The sequence below is a fragment of the Geotrypetes seraphini genome, chromosome 1, assembly GCF_902459505.1.
Source record: "Geotrypetes seraphini chromosome 1, aGeoSer1.1, whole genome shotgun sequence".
NCBI classification, from domain to species: domain Eukaryota; kingdom Metazoa; phylum Chordata; class Amphibia; order Gymnophiona; family Dermophiidae; genus Geotrypetes; species Geotrypetes seraphini.
In genome coordinates this window covers 206530030-206545495 of record NC_047084.1, presented here as the reverse complement: position 1 = coordinate 206545495, position 15466 = coordinate 206530030, and the positions used below count along the sequence as shown (strand labels likewise).

General features: G+C 39.5%; 1 protein-coding gene across 1 annotated transcript in view; it reads right to left on the bottom strand.

Moving 5' to 3' along the window:
* The window catches only part of SGCZ (sarcoglycan zeta), a 519085-nt gene extending 503951 nt beyond the window's left edge, over positions 1-15134 (bottom strand). The window contains exons 1-2 of the mRNA XM_033944465.1: positions 15050-15134; positions 10000-10194 (exon numbers count right to left, since the gene is read on the bottom strand). Coding sequence (XP_033800356.1) covers positions 10000-10194 — 195 coding nt within the window. The 5' untranslated portion in view covers positions 15050-15134. The remainder of the gene's footprint in view (positions 1-9999; positions 10195-15049) is intronic.
* Positions 15135-15466: the final 332 nt, after the last annotated feature.

Below are 15466 nucleotides of genomic sequence, written 5' to 3'. Positions count from 1 at the left end.
CTGGGTCCACTCCTTTTCAACATATTCATAGGGGATCTGACTCAAGGGCTTCAAGGTAAAATAACACTATTCGCCGATGACGCCAAACTATGTAATATAGTAAGTGAATGCAGTTTACAGAATTATATGGCACAGGACCTGCTTACATTGGAAAGTTGGTCCTCAACCTGGCAGCTAGGCTTCAATGCTAAGAAATGTAAGATCATGCACCTCGGAAGCAGAAATCCATGCAGGACGTACTTCTTGAATGGAGAAACTTTAACTAGGACTTCAGCAGAACGAGATTTAGAAGTAATCATCAGTGCAGACATGAAAACTGCCAATCAAGTGGAGAAGGCTTCATCTAAGGCAAGGCAGATATTGGGTTGTATCAATAGAAGTTTCGTCAGCCGAAAGCCTGAAGTCATAATGCCGTTGTACAGGGCCATGGTGAGACCTCATCTGGAGTACTGTGTGCAATTCTGGAGGCCACATTACAGTAAAGATGTGCGCAAAATTGAATCGGTTCAGCGGACGGCCACCAGGATGATCTTGGGGCTCAAGGGTCTCTCGTATGAAGAGAGACTGAACAAATTGCAGCTCTACACTCTCGAGGAACGTAGGGAGAGGGGAGACATGATCAAAACATTTAAGTACCTCACGGGACGTGTCGAAGTGGAAGATGATATTTTCTTTCTCAAGGGACCCTCGGCCACAAGAGGGCACCCGCTCAAACTCAGGGGCGGAAAATTTCATGGCGACACCAGAAAGTATTTCTTCACAGAGAGAGTGGTTGATCATTGGAACAAGCTTCCAATGCAGGTGATTGAGGCAGACAGCGTGCCAGACTTTAAGAATAAATGGGATACCCATGTGGGATCCCTACGAGGGTCAAGATAAGGAAATTGGGTCATTAGGGCATAGACAGGGGGTGGGTAAGCAGAGTGGGCAGACTTGATGGGCTGTAGCCCTTTTCTGCCGTCATCTTCTATGTTTCTATGCCTACCCAGTAAGTAGGCATGGTTAGGGGTAAAGTTTGGGCATGGATTGAGTTAGGAGCTAGTATATTAGCTCAGTAAAACCTGGCCCTCTGAGCCAGATTCTGCACTGGGCACCAACATCGGCAGCTGCCTACAAAAATGCTCCTGATCACATATCTATCCCTCTATGGTATCAAAAACTAAAATATCTCAAAACCAGCCATTTTAAATGATCCAATCATGATCTAGTATGTAAATTCTGTTGACTTCAGCACATCCTTGTTAAGACGCACTTTGGTATCCCTTTATGGTGCCATTTGCAGAATTGCACCTACCGTTAAACATAGGCGCTGGTAATGTAGGCCAGGGTTTTGAAGGCATACATTCCTAGTGCCTATGTTTGATCAGAATCACATCTAGAGAGGTGCCTAGTGGTGTCTAAGGTCATTCCCAGTGTAAACCACACCTACTTTAACCTTAGGCACTATTAGTGCCTCTGTAGACAAGATTGCGGCATCCTTTTTTGGAGGTGCCTACATGCAACTACATTTTTAATGATATTTTAATTGGTTTTCAACAATGCAGTCAATTACCATGATGATTAATACCAATTAAAATGACTAAGTTAGGTGTGGTAGGGCACCTAACGCCACCGAACTTACGGCACCATTTAAATAATTTGGGCCTTTGTGCTCAGTCGATACACCTGTGGGGGACAATTAGTAGTTAATGGGCAGAGCTATTTTGGGCAGTTGGAGGTAGAGACTGGGGAGGGAGGGTTGCAACTTGGAGAAGGTAATGGATGGATGGATGGATAATGAGATTTCAACCTTATATGACATTGCCTTGAGAGTGGGTAGATGTTTAGTATCACCACAAAACTTTGTATTTAGAGGGTAATACGGATGTTGCAAAAAGAAGAAAGCCACTCTAGAAAAGGTGCTTATTTGTTAATCTTGGTGAAAAAGATTGTTACTGTTTAGATAGTTGCTTTTGGAAGAATTAATGTCCATGTGTTGTGCCAATTTAAAAGTTTGTTGGTGAAGTTATTTGTGTGAATCTGTGTTTAAAGGAAGTGATGTGAATGCCAATGCTACATTACAATTAAAAAATGTCAGAAAAATATAGTTACTGCTTTGAAAGAAGATTAAGACTTTGTTCTCACTTGTCATATGTGTACAATCTAAATGAATTCCTAATGTTGGAAGTCTGTCAAAATCCACAACTGCTAAGTGATTTCTGAACTACCATATGCAGTCAGGTCATAAAAGACTGAATTTAGGTGTAAGGTGCATTACACTTCAAACGTTATCTTTGTCAAATCATTAGGCTTGAAGTTCTATAATTACTTCAGCCACATACATTCCTCTCAAACTACTGAAGCAAGGACTTCACTAAAAAATAAGCAGATTCATTCAAACAGATGTATTTGCTTTGCTCACTACATTTGAGATTTGATTTTATATTTCACCATGGTTGAATTGCCGAGCAAAATTTTCTGAACTGGAAAATAAGACTGTTTTTAAAATGTCATTTCCCCTCATGCAAAATTCACATATGTTACAGTTTGAGCTATGGATTTCAACTACTTTATCATGAGGAAATACTTTGGTTGATGGTAATGGCGCACACTAAGTGATGCTATCCTGAAGAAGTTGGCACCAGTACAAACAAAAAACAGAATCAGCAGGCGAGCTGACAAATGGTTCAACAGCAAACTTCTCCTACTCAAAAGGCAATGCAAACAACTCGAAAGAGATTGGAGAAAGAGAAACCTGGATCACACAAAAGCAGCATGGAGAAATATGATCAAATAATACAAGGCAAAACTAAAGGAGACATGGAAAGTGTTCTACTCCAAACAGGTGGGTGTGGAAATCAAGGACAAAAAAAAACAACTATTCAAACTAGTAAGAGAGCTCATCGACACTAAACCCTACCTAGCCAAAAATGAAACACATGCCACCCAACTAGCAGAATACTTAAAAAAAAAAATCACAACTGCCAGAACCACCTTTAAAAACACCCAAAGCCTCCTAGATGAGGCATCATTACAACCCACAGAAGAGAACCCAGTTGTAGAAGACAGAACCTGGACCAACTTTCCAACAATACAATGGCCTAACCTGAACTGACTCTAAAAAATACAGCTGTGCAGCATGTGACCTTAACAGTTGCCCCCACCCACCCTCTACCTGCTAAAAACTGCCACTCCAAAATTCCGAACTCCCCTCATGAAATGGATACAATCACTGTTCACAGAGGGCCAATTCCCAGAGGAGCTCAGCAAGATTATCAACACCCTAGATCCAAGATGGCTGCTGCCTGAGAGATCGGGTACACGCTGCCGCCTGAAGCGTTCCTAGTTACCTGATTTTTCGCTGGTGACTGCTGTTCCCAGCTTGGTTGTATTTGTTCTTGTGACGCGATGCCGAAGAGAGCGCTGCTGGTGCCTCGCGGCCCTCCGAGGGGCCATCCCTCGGCAACATCGAGGAACTGCTTCGGAGGATGCAGGGAACTGCATTGGTGAATCCAGCTGCCAGCCCGCTGAGGATCACGGATGTAAGCGAGACCGACGGGCCTTCTCTTGGGCCAGATACCACCCTTAGCCCGGATGTCAGAGCACCGTCTCCTCCACCACAGTTGTCAGCTTTCCTAGGGGTCAAGAAACCCCGGAAGAAGGGGCGGTACTTTCCCCAGAGGCAGACGACTTAACATTGGGGAGCTTGGAAATGGAGATCCCGGTTCGGGTTACCTCTGGGGAAGATTTTGTGTGAATTATAACAGCTGGAGGAAGATTGAACCAGAAGGAACAGAATATCCTAAGGAAGGTGAGAGACTTTGTATTTCAATACAAGCTTCCTTTTGGAACAGGCTGCTGAGGTGACCTTAGAAGCCTTTTGGGACCTGGTAGCAAATTTTAAGAAGGTAAATAGTCCTAATTTCCAACAGATTGAAAATAAACTTATTCATCATTCAGAAGAATTAGAAAAATTAAAATTGGACATGACTTCTTCTAATAACTTACTTCAAAATACCCAGCAGGATATAGTTTCAGTAAAACAACTCCAGGAAACTATAATTGAAGATAATTTGAATCTTAGAAGAAAAGTGGAGTTACTAGAGAACCAGGCATGTAACAATAACTTGAGATTGATAAACTTTCCAAGAACAACTATAGTTACACCTAGAGATATGCTCAGGAGATATCTTAGAAATTTTAGAAGTTCCGGAAGGTAATCTTCCACATTTTCTCAAGTTTATTATCTCCCAAGTAAAACTCCGCATCAACAGCAACCTGAGCCTACTGAAGGACAAGCATTAAATATTACTGAGTTTTTGGAGAAGTCAGACAAGAAAGTGGTAACACCTGCAACATTAGTAGCTACATTGGCTCTTTCTATTGATAAATCTTGGTTATTGAGACTATTTATGAAGAACAAACAGAAGGAATTTCTTGGGTGTAAAATTCAAATGTTCCCTGATGTTTCAAGGGAAACCCAAAAAAGTAGACGTAACTTTCTTCTTTTGAAACCGGGGGTCATCTCCTTGGGGGCTACATTTTACTTAAGATATCCTTATAAGTGCATTGTCCATTATCACTCAATTAAATATGTATTTTTTGATCCCCAACATTTGACTAATTTTCTGGCTATGTCCCGTCTGGACAAGGAGAAAATTCAAGCTTTGACCTACTCCTGCTGGAGCATTGGTCAAAGACTTGGCAACTAAGTTTCAATGCCAAAAAATGCAAGGTCATGCACCTTGGCGGCAAAAATCCATGCAGGACTTACACCCTAAATGGTGAGATCCTAGCAAGGACTGTAGCAGAACGTGACTTGGGGGTGATCATTAGCGAAGACATGAAAACTTCCAATCAAGTGGAGAAAGCTTCATCCAGGGCTAGACAAATCATGGGCTATATCCGTAGAAGTTTTGTCAACCGTAAGCCCGAGGTCATAATGCTGTTGTACAGATCCATGGTGAGACCCCATCTGGAATACTGTGTACAATTCTGGAGGCCGCATTATCAAAAAGATGTGTGGAGAGTTGAGTTGGTTCAGCGAATGGCCACCAGGATGGTCTCAGGAATCAAGGATCTCCCGTATGAGGAATGACTGGGTAAGTTGCAGCTGTACTCACTCGAGGAACGCAGAGAGAGGGGAGACATGATCGAGACGTTCAAATATGTCACAGGCAGTATTGAGGTGGAAAAGGATCTCTTTTTCCTTAAAGGACCCACGGCAACAAGAGGGCATCCGTTGAAAATCAGGGGTGGGAAATTTCATGGCAACACCAGAAAATATTTCTTCACCGAAAGGGTGGTTGATTGCTGGAATAATCTTCCACAACAGGTAATTGAGGCAAGCAGCGTGCCAGATTAAAAAAAAAAGATGGGATTGGCATGTGGGATCTCTTCATGGAGGTAGTTAGGGGGTGGGCCATTAGTGTGGGCAGACTAGATGTTTCTATCTATGTTTCTAAAAGAAATAGTAACTCCCTTCCCGATCTATGGGAATAGCATTACTCTTTTTGGTTGTACTTTTTGTTTATCTCGCAATTAAATTCTTCGATCTAGAGAGGACTTGAGCTAATTTTACCATAATAGTCTTTTCTTGTAAACTGCTTAATATTTGTTAAATATGGATTTATATGATTGTAATATGCTTGGTTAAATTTGCTTTCTGTACAATACTTAAATATATATATAAAAAAAGATTATCAACACCCTAATTACAAAAGACCCAAATAGAGCTAACTTCCAACTATAGACCCGTGATACCAATCTATGTAAAACTAATGGAAGGCCTAGTGGCAAAATACCTCACAAACTACTTAGAAGACCACAGCTTATTTCACCTCTCACAATCTGAATACAGAACCAACTACACCACAGAGACACTACTTGGGTCTCTACTGGACACAGTCCGGCAGCACCTAAACAAAGATAAGAAGATGCTGATCATACAACTCAATCTCTCGGCTGCATTTGACCATCCTACTACAAATACTAGAAGTAACAGGCAGGGAACACACATGGTTCCAAGGATTCCTGCAATCTAGGATTTACAGAGTCAAAACAAACAAAAAAATCAGAGTCCTGGTCCAACCCCCTATGGTGTACCCCAAGGGTCACCACTATCTCCAATACTTTTCAACCTCTACATTGCCTCCCTCGGTACCACCTTAGACAAACTAGGAATAACATCATACAGCTACGCAGACGTCATCACCATACGCCTTCCTTTTGACCAGCCAAAACTCACCACAATGGGAAATAGCACAAGATAATAGACACAGTTGAAAAATGGATGAAAGACCACAAACTAAAGTTGAACACGGACAAAACAATATTCCTATGGCTCAAAAAGGAAAAATAACTCCAACCATAACAGATATAGAAATAAAATCCACTATACACTCCATGCAACCAACCCTAAAAATTCTCAGGGTAATGATAGACAGATGCTGCACCATGCAACTGCACAGCAACAAGACAGTACAAAAATCATTTGCAGTCATGCAGAACTTACAACAGATATGAAAATTCTTTGATAAAGAGCAGTTCCAACTCCTGGTCCAGTCCCTAGTTTTAAGACTACTGGACTACTATACCATCCTTTACCTACCATGCCCCACAGGAATGATAAAACAATTATAGGCCATACAAAACACGACCTTCAGACTCTACAATAAATACAGCCACGCAGCCTGTGACCTCAACCACTGCCCCTATACCTGTTAAAAACCGCCAGTATGTTATTCCGCGCCCTCCATCTTCAATGGATACAACCCTTGCTCACAGATGGCCTTTTCCTGCAAGACCTCAGCAAAATCATCATCACTCCGATCCTAAAAGACCCCAAAGGAGCAATCAATCAACCCTCCAACAACAGACCCATAGCCTCAAAACCACTTTACGTCAAGCTAATGGAAGGCCATTGTGATTGTGAAAAAAGCAGCAAACCACATATTCAGAACATCCAGTCATGCGAAGAAAATCAAATGGTTGACTTCTCTTTTGGTGGTAATGACAGACAAAATGTATTCTTATGCCTGTCTATTTTGTTTACTGGTCATTGCTGCCGATTCTTATATTTCATGTACTTTAAAACTTTTAATAAAAATGATTGAACTAAGCTAATGGAAGGCCTCATAGCTAAACTCCTAACAGTATACCTAGAAAACCACAACCTACTCCACCCTACACAGTCTAGTTTCAGAACCAATTACAGCACTGAGACACTACTAGGATCCCTCATGGACACTGCTAGACAATACCTCAGCACAGGCCAAAAAATGCTAATTATTCAACTAGATCTCACCGCATTTTTTGACCTGGTAGACCATGACATCCTACTACAAATATTAGACTCAATAGGAATCACAGGCAAGGTACTATCATGGTTTTTAATGGATTCCTACAATCCAGAATTTACAGAGTAAAAACAAACAATGAAAAATCAGAACCATGGTCCAATTTCTGGGCGTACCCCAAGGATCACCTCCATCCCCCACACTCTTCAACCTATACATTGCTTCCTTCGCCACCTGCCTAGACAAACTAGGCCTAACCTCCTACAGCTACGCAGACAACATCACCATACTCCTTCCTTTTGACCAACCAGTGCCCTCCATGACAGACGCGCTGCACAGAACACTAGAAACAGTAGCAACATGGATGAAAGAACACAAACTGAAACTAAATCCTGTCAAAACAAAATTCATCCTCCTTGAAAATAACAAAACTCCAACCATAACAAACCTAGTAATAAATTCTATCACATACCCCATTCAACCCACTCTAAAACTTCTGGGAATGCTGATAGACAGAGGTTGTACCATGCCACCATAAATCAACAAAATACAAAAATAATTTGCAGTTATGAGAAACCTAAGACAAGTTCAAAAATTATTTGAAAGAAAACAATTCCAGCTAGTGGTCCAATCCCTAGTCCTTGGTCTACTAGACTATTGCAACATCCTCTATCTCCCTTGCCCCGCAACCTTGATAAAACAACTACAAACAGTACAAAACACAGCTCTAAGACTTATCTACTCACTGAGGAAATACGACCACATCACAGTGGCATACCTTGACTCACACTGGCTCCCAATACAAGCAAGAATACTTTTCAAATTCTACTGCCTACTATTCAAAGCCATAAACGGAGACAGCCCAGCCTACTGGAACAACCGACTAATTCAAACCACCACAACCAGACATAGGAGAACCTACGCACCATTCACACACCGTCCAATCAAAAACGTCAAATGAAAAAAAAATGTACGTTGCCCTCCTAGCCACCCATGCAGCAAAACTAGACCACCAACTCTCCAACTTACTGATCTCGACTGCAGACTACAAAACCTTCAGAAAAGAAATAAAAACCCTGCTATTCAAAAACTCCATAAAGACAAACTAACAGAGCAAGATCCATCTCAAGCCCCTTTGCAATCCACTTCACCCTTAGCACCTCTGAATATGTTCAGACGACTGCTAATGTACTCCTAAATGTCCTGACAATTCATAAGTAATCTGCCTTGAACCACAAGATAATGGCGGAATAGAAATCACTAATCTAATGTAATGTAACACTACAGCTTACCTAGACATACACTGGCTCCCAATGCAAGCAAAGATCTTATTAAAATTCTACTGTATTATTCAAAGTCCTGAATGGCCCTACCCTACAATACAACCAGGCCAAGAAGAACTCAGACTCCATTCATTCACCCCCCAATCAAAGGCACACAACGCAAGAAGATGTACAACTGACTATTAGCAACTGCGAGGTTAAGGCAGAATAAAAGTTGCCAATGTAATGTAATTCTCAATTAAAATTGTATCTCTTTCAGAAAGGTTATTGCACCAATTACTTTAGCATGGGGTAAGGCATTATCAGGACATGAATACAGAAGACCTCTCATCATTTCCAAAATATGTTTTAACTAACAATACACATGTTCTGGCTGAAATTCAGTGCTATTTAACTGGCCAGAAATGATGTTGAATGGTTAAATAGCTTAAGCTCCCTTTTACTAAGCCGTGTTAGAGGTTTGGATTGTGGCTAGGGGCATTAAATTCTCTGACACTCATAGGAATTCTATACGTGTTGGAGCAGAGTCAGAGCATTTAGTGCTCCAGGCTGTGGTAGAAACCTTTACTGCAGCTTAGTTAAAGGAGGGGGGGGGGGGGATTTTGCCATCTAAATGTGAATACACAGCTTGACATAACTTGTTATCTTGTGCTAAATATTCCTAGTTAGTGACTAGATGTTAATTGGCTATATTATGCAAGAATTGGCAATTTTCAGCACTGACCGGACAAATTAGACTGCACAAATAGCAGTTCTGTCTTTGACAGCTGGTTAAGTTTATACCAACCAAAAATAAACTGGATTTTCAATGCTGGTTACTAGAAATGGCCTGGCATTGAATATCCACAGCCAGCACCAACAGCGAGAGTTAGCCAACCTGCCTCCCATGGTCTGAATATCAGTCAGATCATAATCCCAACATGCTCTACTTGTAGCATTGGTTACAGACTCCTATGTGCAACTGAAGGTTGTTTCATATTTTTCAGTTATCTTTCAATTGCTGAGAAAAACTTTACAAATAAACCACCAATATGTGTAATGGAGAAAAAAGCAGACTAAAATATTTGTTAAAAATATGTTGTGTAATGAACCTTAAAACTAGATACATCAGTAGAAAATGAAGCCAGATAGTTATCAAAATGTAATGAATTGCTAAAAGTATTTGATTGTTTTTTTCTTCACATACTTAGAGGCAATAACTGACAATGTTTCATTTCTGAATAAAACATATTAAGTAATTTGTAATTCAAAATAAACCTAATGCAAATGCCAAATGATAAATCAGGCTAACTAATGTTTGCTAACCACATACAACTCCAAACATCCAGTTAAGCATTATACATTATTTTAAAAAATATCATAAAAATTGTTTGGAAAAAAACACAGTTGCAAGCTCGTTTTATAAAGAGTAAAGGAGAGAAAGCCACGGCGGTACTTACCACTGTAAAATTCATAACCTTCAAAATCCATATTGTCATTGCTAAGTTAACAATCATGGTAACCAACAGCAGAAGGACAAAGAAGTATAAGCACCTCTTTCGCCATCCATAAATTCCTACTGGATAAAATTGAGAATTTTCAGTTCTTGGAAGATTGTTCTGCTGTGTTGCCAGTATGTACTGTTCTCGTGTCATCTAGAAAAAAACAAAAAAATAAGATAACATAATATCAGATATAAGGGCAACAGCTAGGGTGTCAATATTCAAAGTAATTTAAATAGCTAACAGGGGTAGGGAACGCCGGTCCTCAAGAGCCGTATTCCAGTCGGGTTTTCAGGATTTCCCCAATGAATATGCATGAAATCTATTTGCATGCACAGCTTTCAATGCATATTCATTGGGGAAATCCTGAAAATCCAACTGGAATACGGCTCTTGAGGACCAGAGTTCCTTACCCCTGGGCTAGGAGAAGCTCCCAGCTGTTTAAATTACTTGTCCAAGGCTAACTATGGATATTCAGTGGCTTTTAACTGGTTAGTCTTTGAATTTCTATGGCTGGTGTCAAAGACAAAACCGGCTAATTGGTGGGTGGTCCAAGGGCAGCGTCAGTGCATAACCACATAAATAGTTCCTCTTAAAAAACTGTCTGATCGTTATGTAATTCACCTTATGAGGTTAAGTGGTGAATGTTGTACTTAACCGCATTTGTGTTAGCCGGTTGCATAACATAAGAGCTGCCAAACTGGAAGCCCCAGTATCCTGTTTCTGACACATGTTCTGTCTGTCACAAGTACCTGGCAATATCCCAAAGGAATAAACAGTGCATTTCCCCAACCATCTTAATAATAGTTTATGGAATTCTCTTTTAGAAAGTTATCCAAACCTTTTTTTAAACCCTGGTAAGCTAACTGCTTTCACCACATTCCCTAGCAACCAATTCCAGAGTTTAATTATACATTGTGTGAAGAAATATGTTCTCATGTTTGTTTTAAATCTACTACTTAGAAGCTTCATTACATGCCCCCTAGTCCTAGTATTTTGGAAAGAGTAAACAAGCAACTTACATCTATCTGCTCCACTCAGCATTTTATAAACCTCTATCATATCCCATGAAAGAAAGAGGACTCCGTGAGATAAAGTAATAAGTAATATGGATAGAGGAACGATCCAAGATGGCCGCATGAGCAGTCGCATGAGTCTCACGCTCCCGTCTATTCCTTGACATAATTTGTCCACTCAAATTTTTACCTGTTTCACGATGCCGAAGAGGAGGGGACGTAGCGCTGCTGGAGCCTCGCAGCGCTCCAGAACAGCCGTCTTCGGGAACATCGAGGACTTGATGAGGAGAATGCAGGGCACGCCGATAGCTTCGGGGAGTTCCCCGCAGGAGACACACGGCGGAGGCGCGTCAGTGGCGTTCACCATGGGGCTGGAGACATCGTTGAGCCCCGAAGTGAGAGCACCACCCCCACGCCCTCAGTCGACCAGTTCCCCGCGAGAGGAGGAACTTCCTGAGGTTGGAGTTCACTTCCTCTCGGAGGCTAAGGAGGAGAACACGGGGACTGTGCCACGGGACTCCCTGCTGGAGCAGAGGAGTCTTAACGAGGAGACTGTGGAAGAAGCAGTGGGGGATAAGAAAATCCAACAGAAAATCCAACAGATTGCAGGAGGAGACATGTTGCCAGAGGGTGAGCTAATTAACTTAAAATTACATCCATTGCAAATTTTGAAGCCCCGAGAGGTTACATTAGACTCTCTGTGGGACCTGGTAGCCAATTTGGCAAAATCTATTAATCCACAATTACAAGAAGTAGAAAAGAAATTAGAAAATCATGGAACTGAGATTAAAAATTTAAAGACTGGACTTGAGGACTCAAAAATTTCAATACAAAATATTCATCAAGAACTTAAAGTATCACAACAAATTACTGAGGTATTAATTAAAGATAATACCAATTTAAGAAGGAAAATGGAAGCAATGGAAAACTTTTCTCGTAACAATAATCTCAGATTGATAAATTTCCCTAGGGTCTCTGTGATAGCCCCAAGGGAAATGTTGAAACGTTATATGACGGAAATATTGGAACTCTCTGATGAATCATTACCACCATTTACGCAGGTTTATTATCTTCCAAGTAAGCCTCAAGACCAACAACAACAGCAATTACAACAGAAGTCGGGACCTGATTTAATGAATATATCCAATATATTGGAAATGTCTGATAGAGAATTAGTGACCCCTGCAACCTTATTATTGACAGTAGCTCTCGCACCAGATAAAAACTGGTTGCTGAGACTTTTCTTTAAAAATAAGCAAAAAGAGTTTTTAGGTTGTAAAATTCAGATGTTCCCAGATTTGGCCAAGGAAACGCAGAGAAGGAGAAAAGAATTTCTGTTAAGGAAACCTGGTGTTTTATCTCTGGGGGCGACTTTTTACTTGCGACACCCATGTAAATGTGTTGTTAATTACCATTCTCATAAATATGTTTTCTTTGAGCCATCTCAACTGACAACTTTTCTCACAACTGCATCTTTGGAGAAAGAAAGTGCTTAGTTTAAGAAAGGGTGCCTCAATCTCATTCGACTAGCCATTATTTTGTCTTATAATAATTTCTTTCTATCGCCTATTTTCCTTCTTGGATCTTATTGAGGACTTGAGTAGAAATTTATGCTTATATGTTCTTTGATATATGTTTTTCATTTGTATTAATTTCTTGCTAAATTTCCTTTCTGTACAAGTTATAATATGCTTGAATATATTGAAAATTTCAATAAATATTAAATAAAAAAAAAAAAAAAAATAAGTAATATGGATAACTGTTTCTCTAGAGTTAGTAATTAATGAAGATTAAAATTAAATAACCTGTGAAGCTGGTATGTTTTTAATGTTACGTTTTCTATTTTTTAGTAAAGACTGTTGAAGAAACCTCAACTCTGAGGAAGTATATTGAAACATGGACATGTCAGGAGAGGCATTCCTTACAATGGTTCAAAAGCAGATAAGTGATCATGTTAAAGAAATCAAGACAGAACTTATAAGTATAATAAGAAAAAAAATTATAAAAACAAACAAAAAACAATCATAAAATAGAAGGATACCATCTTGATCTGATGACGATAATGGCTAATGTGATAAACACATGAAAATTTTTTGAATGCCAGCTAAGATTGATGAGCAATATTAAAAATGTCAATTTTGTGAAATGGTGGAAATCTCCCCTAGTATGTTAGCTTTAATAACATAAGGTTCATTTTTGAAATTTTACAACAGGGCATAGATATAGGGTAAAATTATTCTCATGTGCTGCTTGGTACCTATCTCTAGACATGTCATTGAGTTTTAACATATTTCCCCTGATTCTCTTCGGAAAGAAAAACAAGAAGGCAGCATACACTTTATAACTTCCAAAATAATCTGCATTTATTTGGTCAATAATTATTCAGACAAAGGCTAATAGATGACAGCTGTTTTTGAAACACTGAATACTTAATATATTTGGTACAAGGTTTTAATCATTTCAAATTAAAGATCATCCCACAAGTTTATATACAACTGCTTCATGTTCTCTCTGAACCTCATGATTTTCTTGGGTAGAATGGAAAATATGCAAGGATTGCAGTGGAGAGATACTTGTGTTGTATCTTCAGGCAAAGCATTGTGTATTGAAGTAATAAGACTAGGAGTAGATTCAGTAGATATTGCTCACAGATGGTCAGTTGAAGTCTGTCATTGCTTTCATTAATGTGTTTTGTGTATCAAAAAAGCACTTTGGAAGTGTTGATACATGAGCTTGAACAGTGATCCTGGCATGTGTAACTTCCTAGCGGGCACCAATTCTTTCTGTTGGATTGCAGGGCTCTTTTCTTAAGCCATTGAAGATACAACATGCTTACAATAAGCACTGGTCTTGGTCTCTCAAATTTACTGTAAATATTATGGCTAGTGTTAGCAGCAAATGTGATAGATTTAGACCATTATCTACATACAATTGATTAGGAATGAGACTCATTATTGTTAAATATATGCAAAACTAACAGATTAGGAGACATTGCCCAAAAGGACATTCCCAAAGGAATATTTGGATGCCAGAGCCCTTCTGAGACCTGGCAGATCACTCACTGACATCAATAGGATGGACCTAATAGGACTAGCTAAACCCTAATTTCAGTGCTTCTTCTCTGAACAGAAGTTGTTGGCTAAGTATCATATGAGTATGTGAGTCAATCACCTTTATAGTGTATGACCAGGTTCCATGACAATGATATACAGTACTTATATAGTATCATTGCAGATGAAAGAAGATACAGTAAGTACATTTGTTCTTCAGTCTGCCTAGATAATACTATTTCATTTTGTGTAGATAAACATATACATTTTCATATGTAATTCAACATCAACTCTACTCCCATCTTCTTTTACCTTTCTTGTTAATCTTTTACTCACTGCCTTCCTTACTATTTGTCCTTCAGAATGCTTTAAATCATTAGCTATTCAGAAAGGAAATTTTAATAACTTTCAAGATGTGTGGGGGCCATTAACAAATTATTGCAATGAATAAGTATTATTTTCCCTGATTTGTACAAATGTAAGAATGGGGTGGGAGAGGGGGGATTTTATTATATGATATAAGCGTTATGAGATGTTGAAAGGATGGGAGGGAAAGTGATAATTCTATTTAATATGAAGAATTGTAGAATTTCAAGTGATATATTTAAGTTAAAATGGTTGATACCTTTTGATGCACTTGATGTAAGTTATAAAAATGAATAAAGAATTACAAAAAAAAAAAAAAAAGAATGCTTTAAATCAAATGTTGGCCTCCACCACCACTTCACCAAGGTTATTTCAGGCCTTGTCTTCAACTTAGAATTTTATAAGACCAAACCTAAACTAACACCCAGGACCCAGGTCCCACATCCATGTTTTATTGCCAAGCTCCTTACCAATTCCCTATGGTTTAACTGCTGAATTAGACAGGTTATTCCAAATCATTCTTCATCTCCAATGCAGACTAGTGTTTGGATATAACTGTTGCATTATGCAGGTTACCTCAGTGCTTCTTTGACTTTGATTTGCTTCTCTAATTGCTGTCAGTCTATGTCAGCAGTGGAGTTCACCAGTACTGGTCCTCTATATGTGGAAGTTTGGAGTGCTATCCACAAACCCACTGGACCTGAGAAAGGAGACGGAGATAGTGTTGAAGCACATATATCCATTTGCTTCCATCCAAAAAGTCAGATTCATCTATAGCAAAACCTTTACCTTGCAATTCCCTAACCCTTAAATCTGTGCCATGATAAGACACCAACTTTCCAAAAAAGAACATAACTCACATTCAACACCAACCCGCTCAAAAGGTTGAAATCATACTTGGCTCTCAGCCCAGCCAATAGCCTCTCTACCTATTAGGCTTGTAACCTCCTACAAGCCAAATGACAAATCATGAACTTTAAGACAACTCTGTAA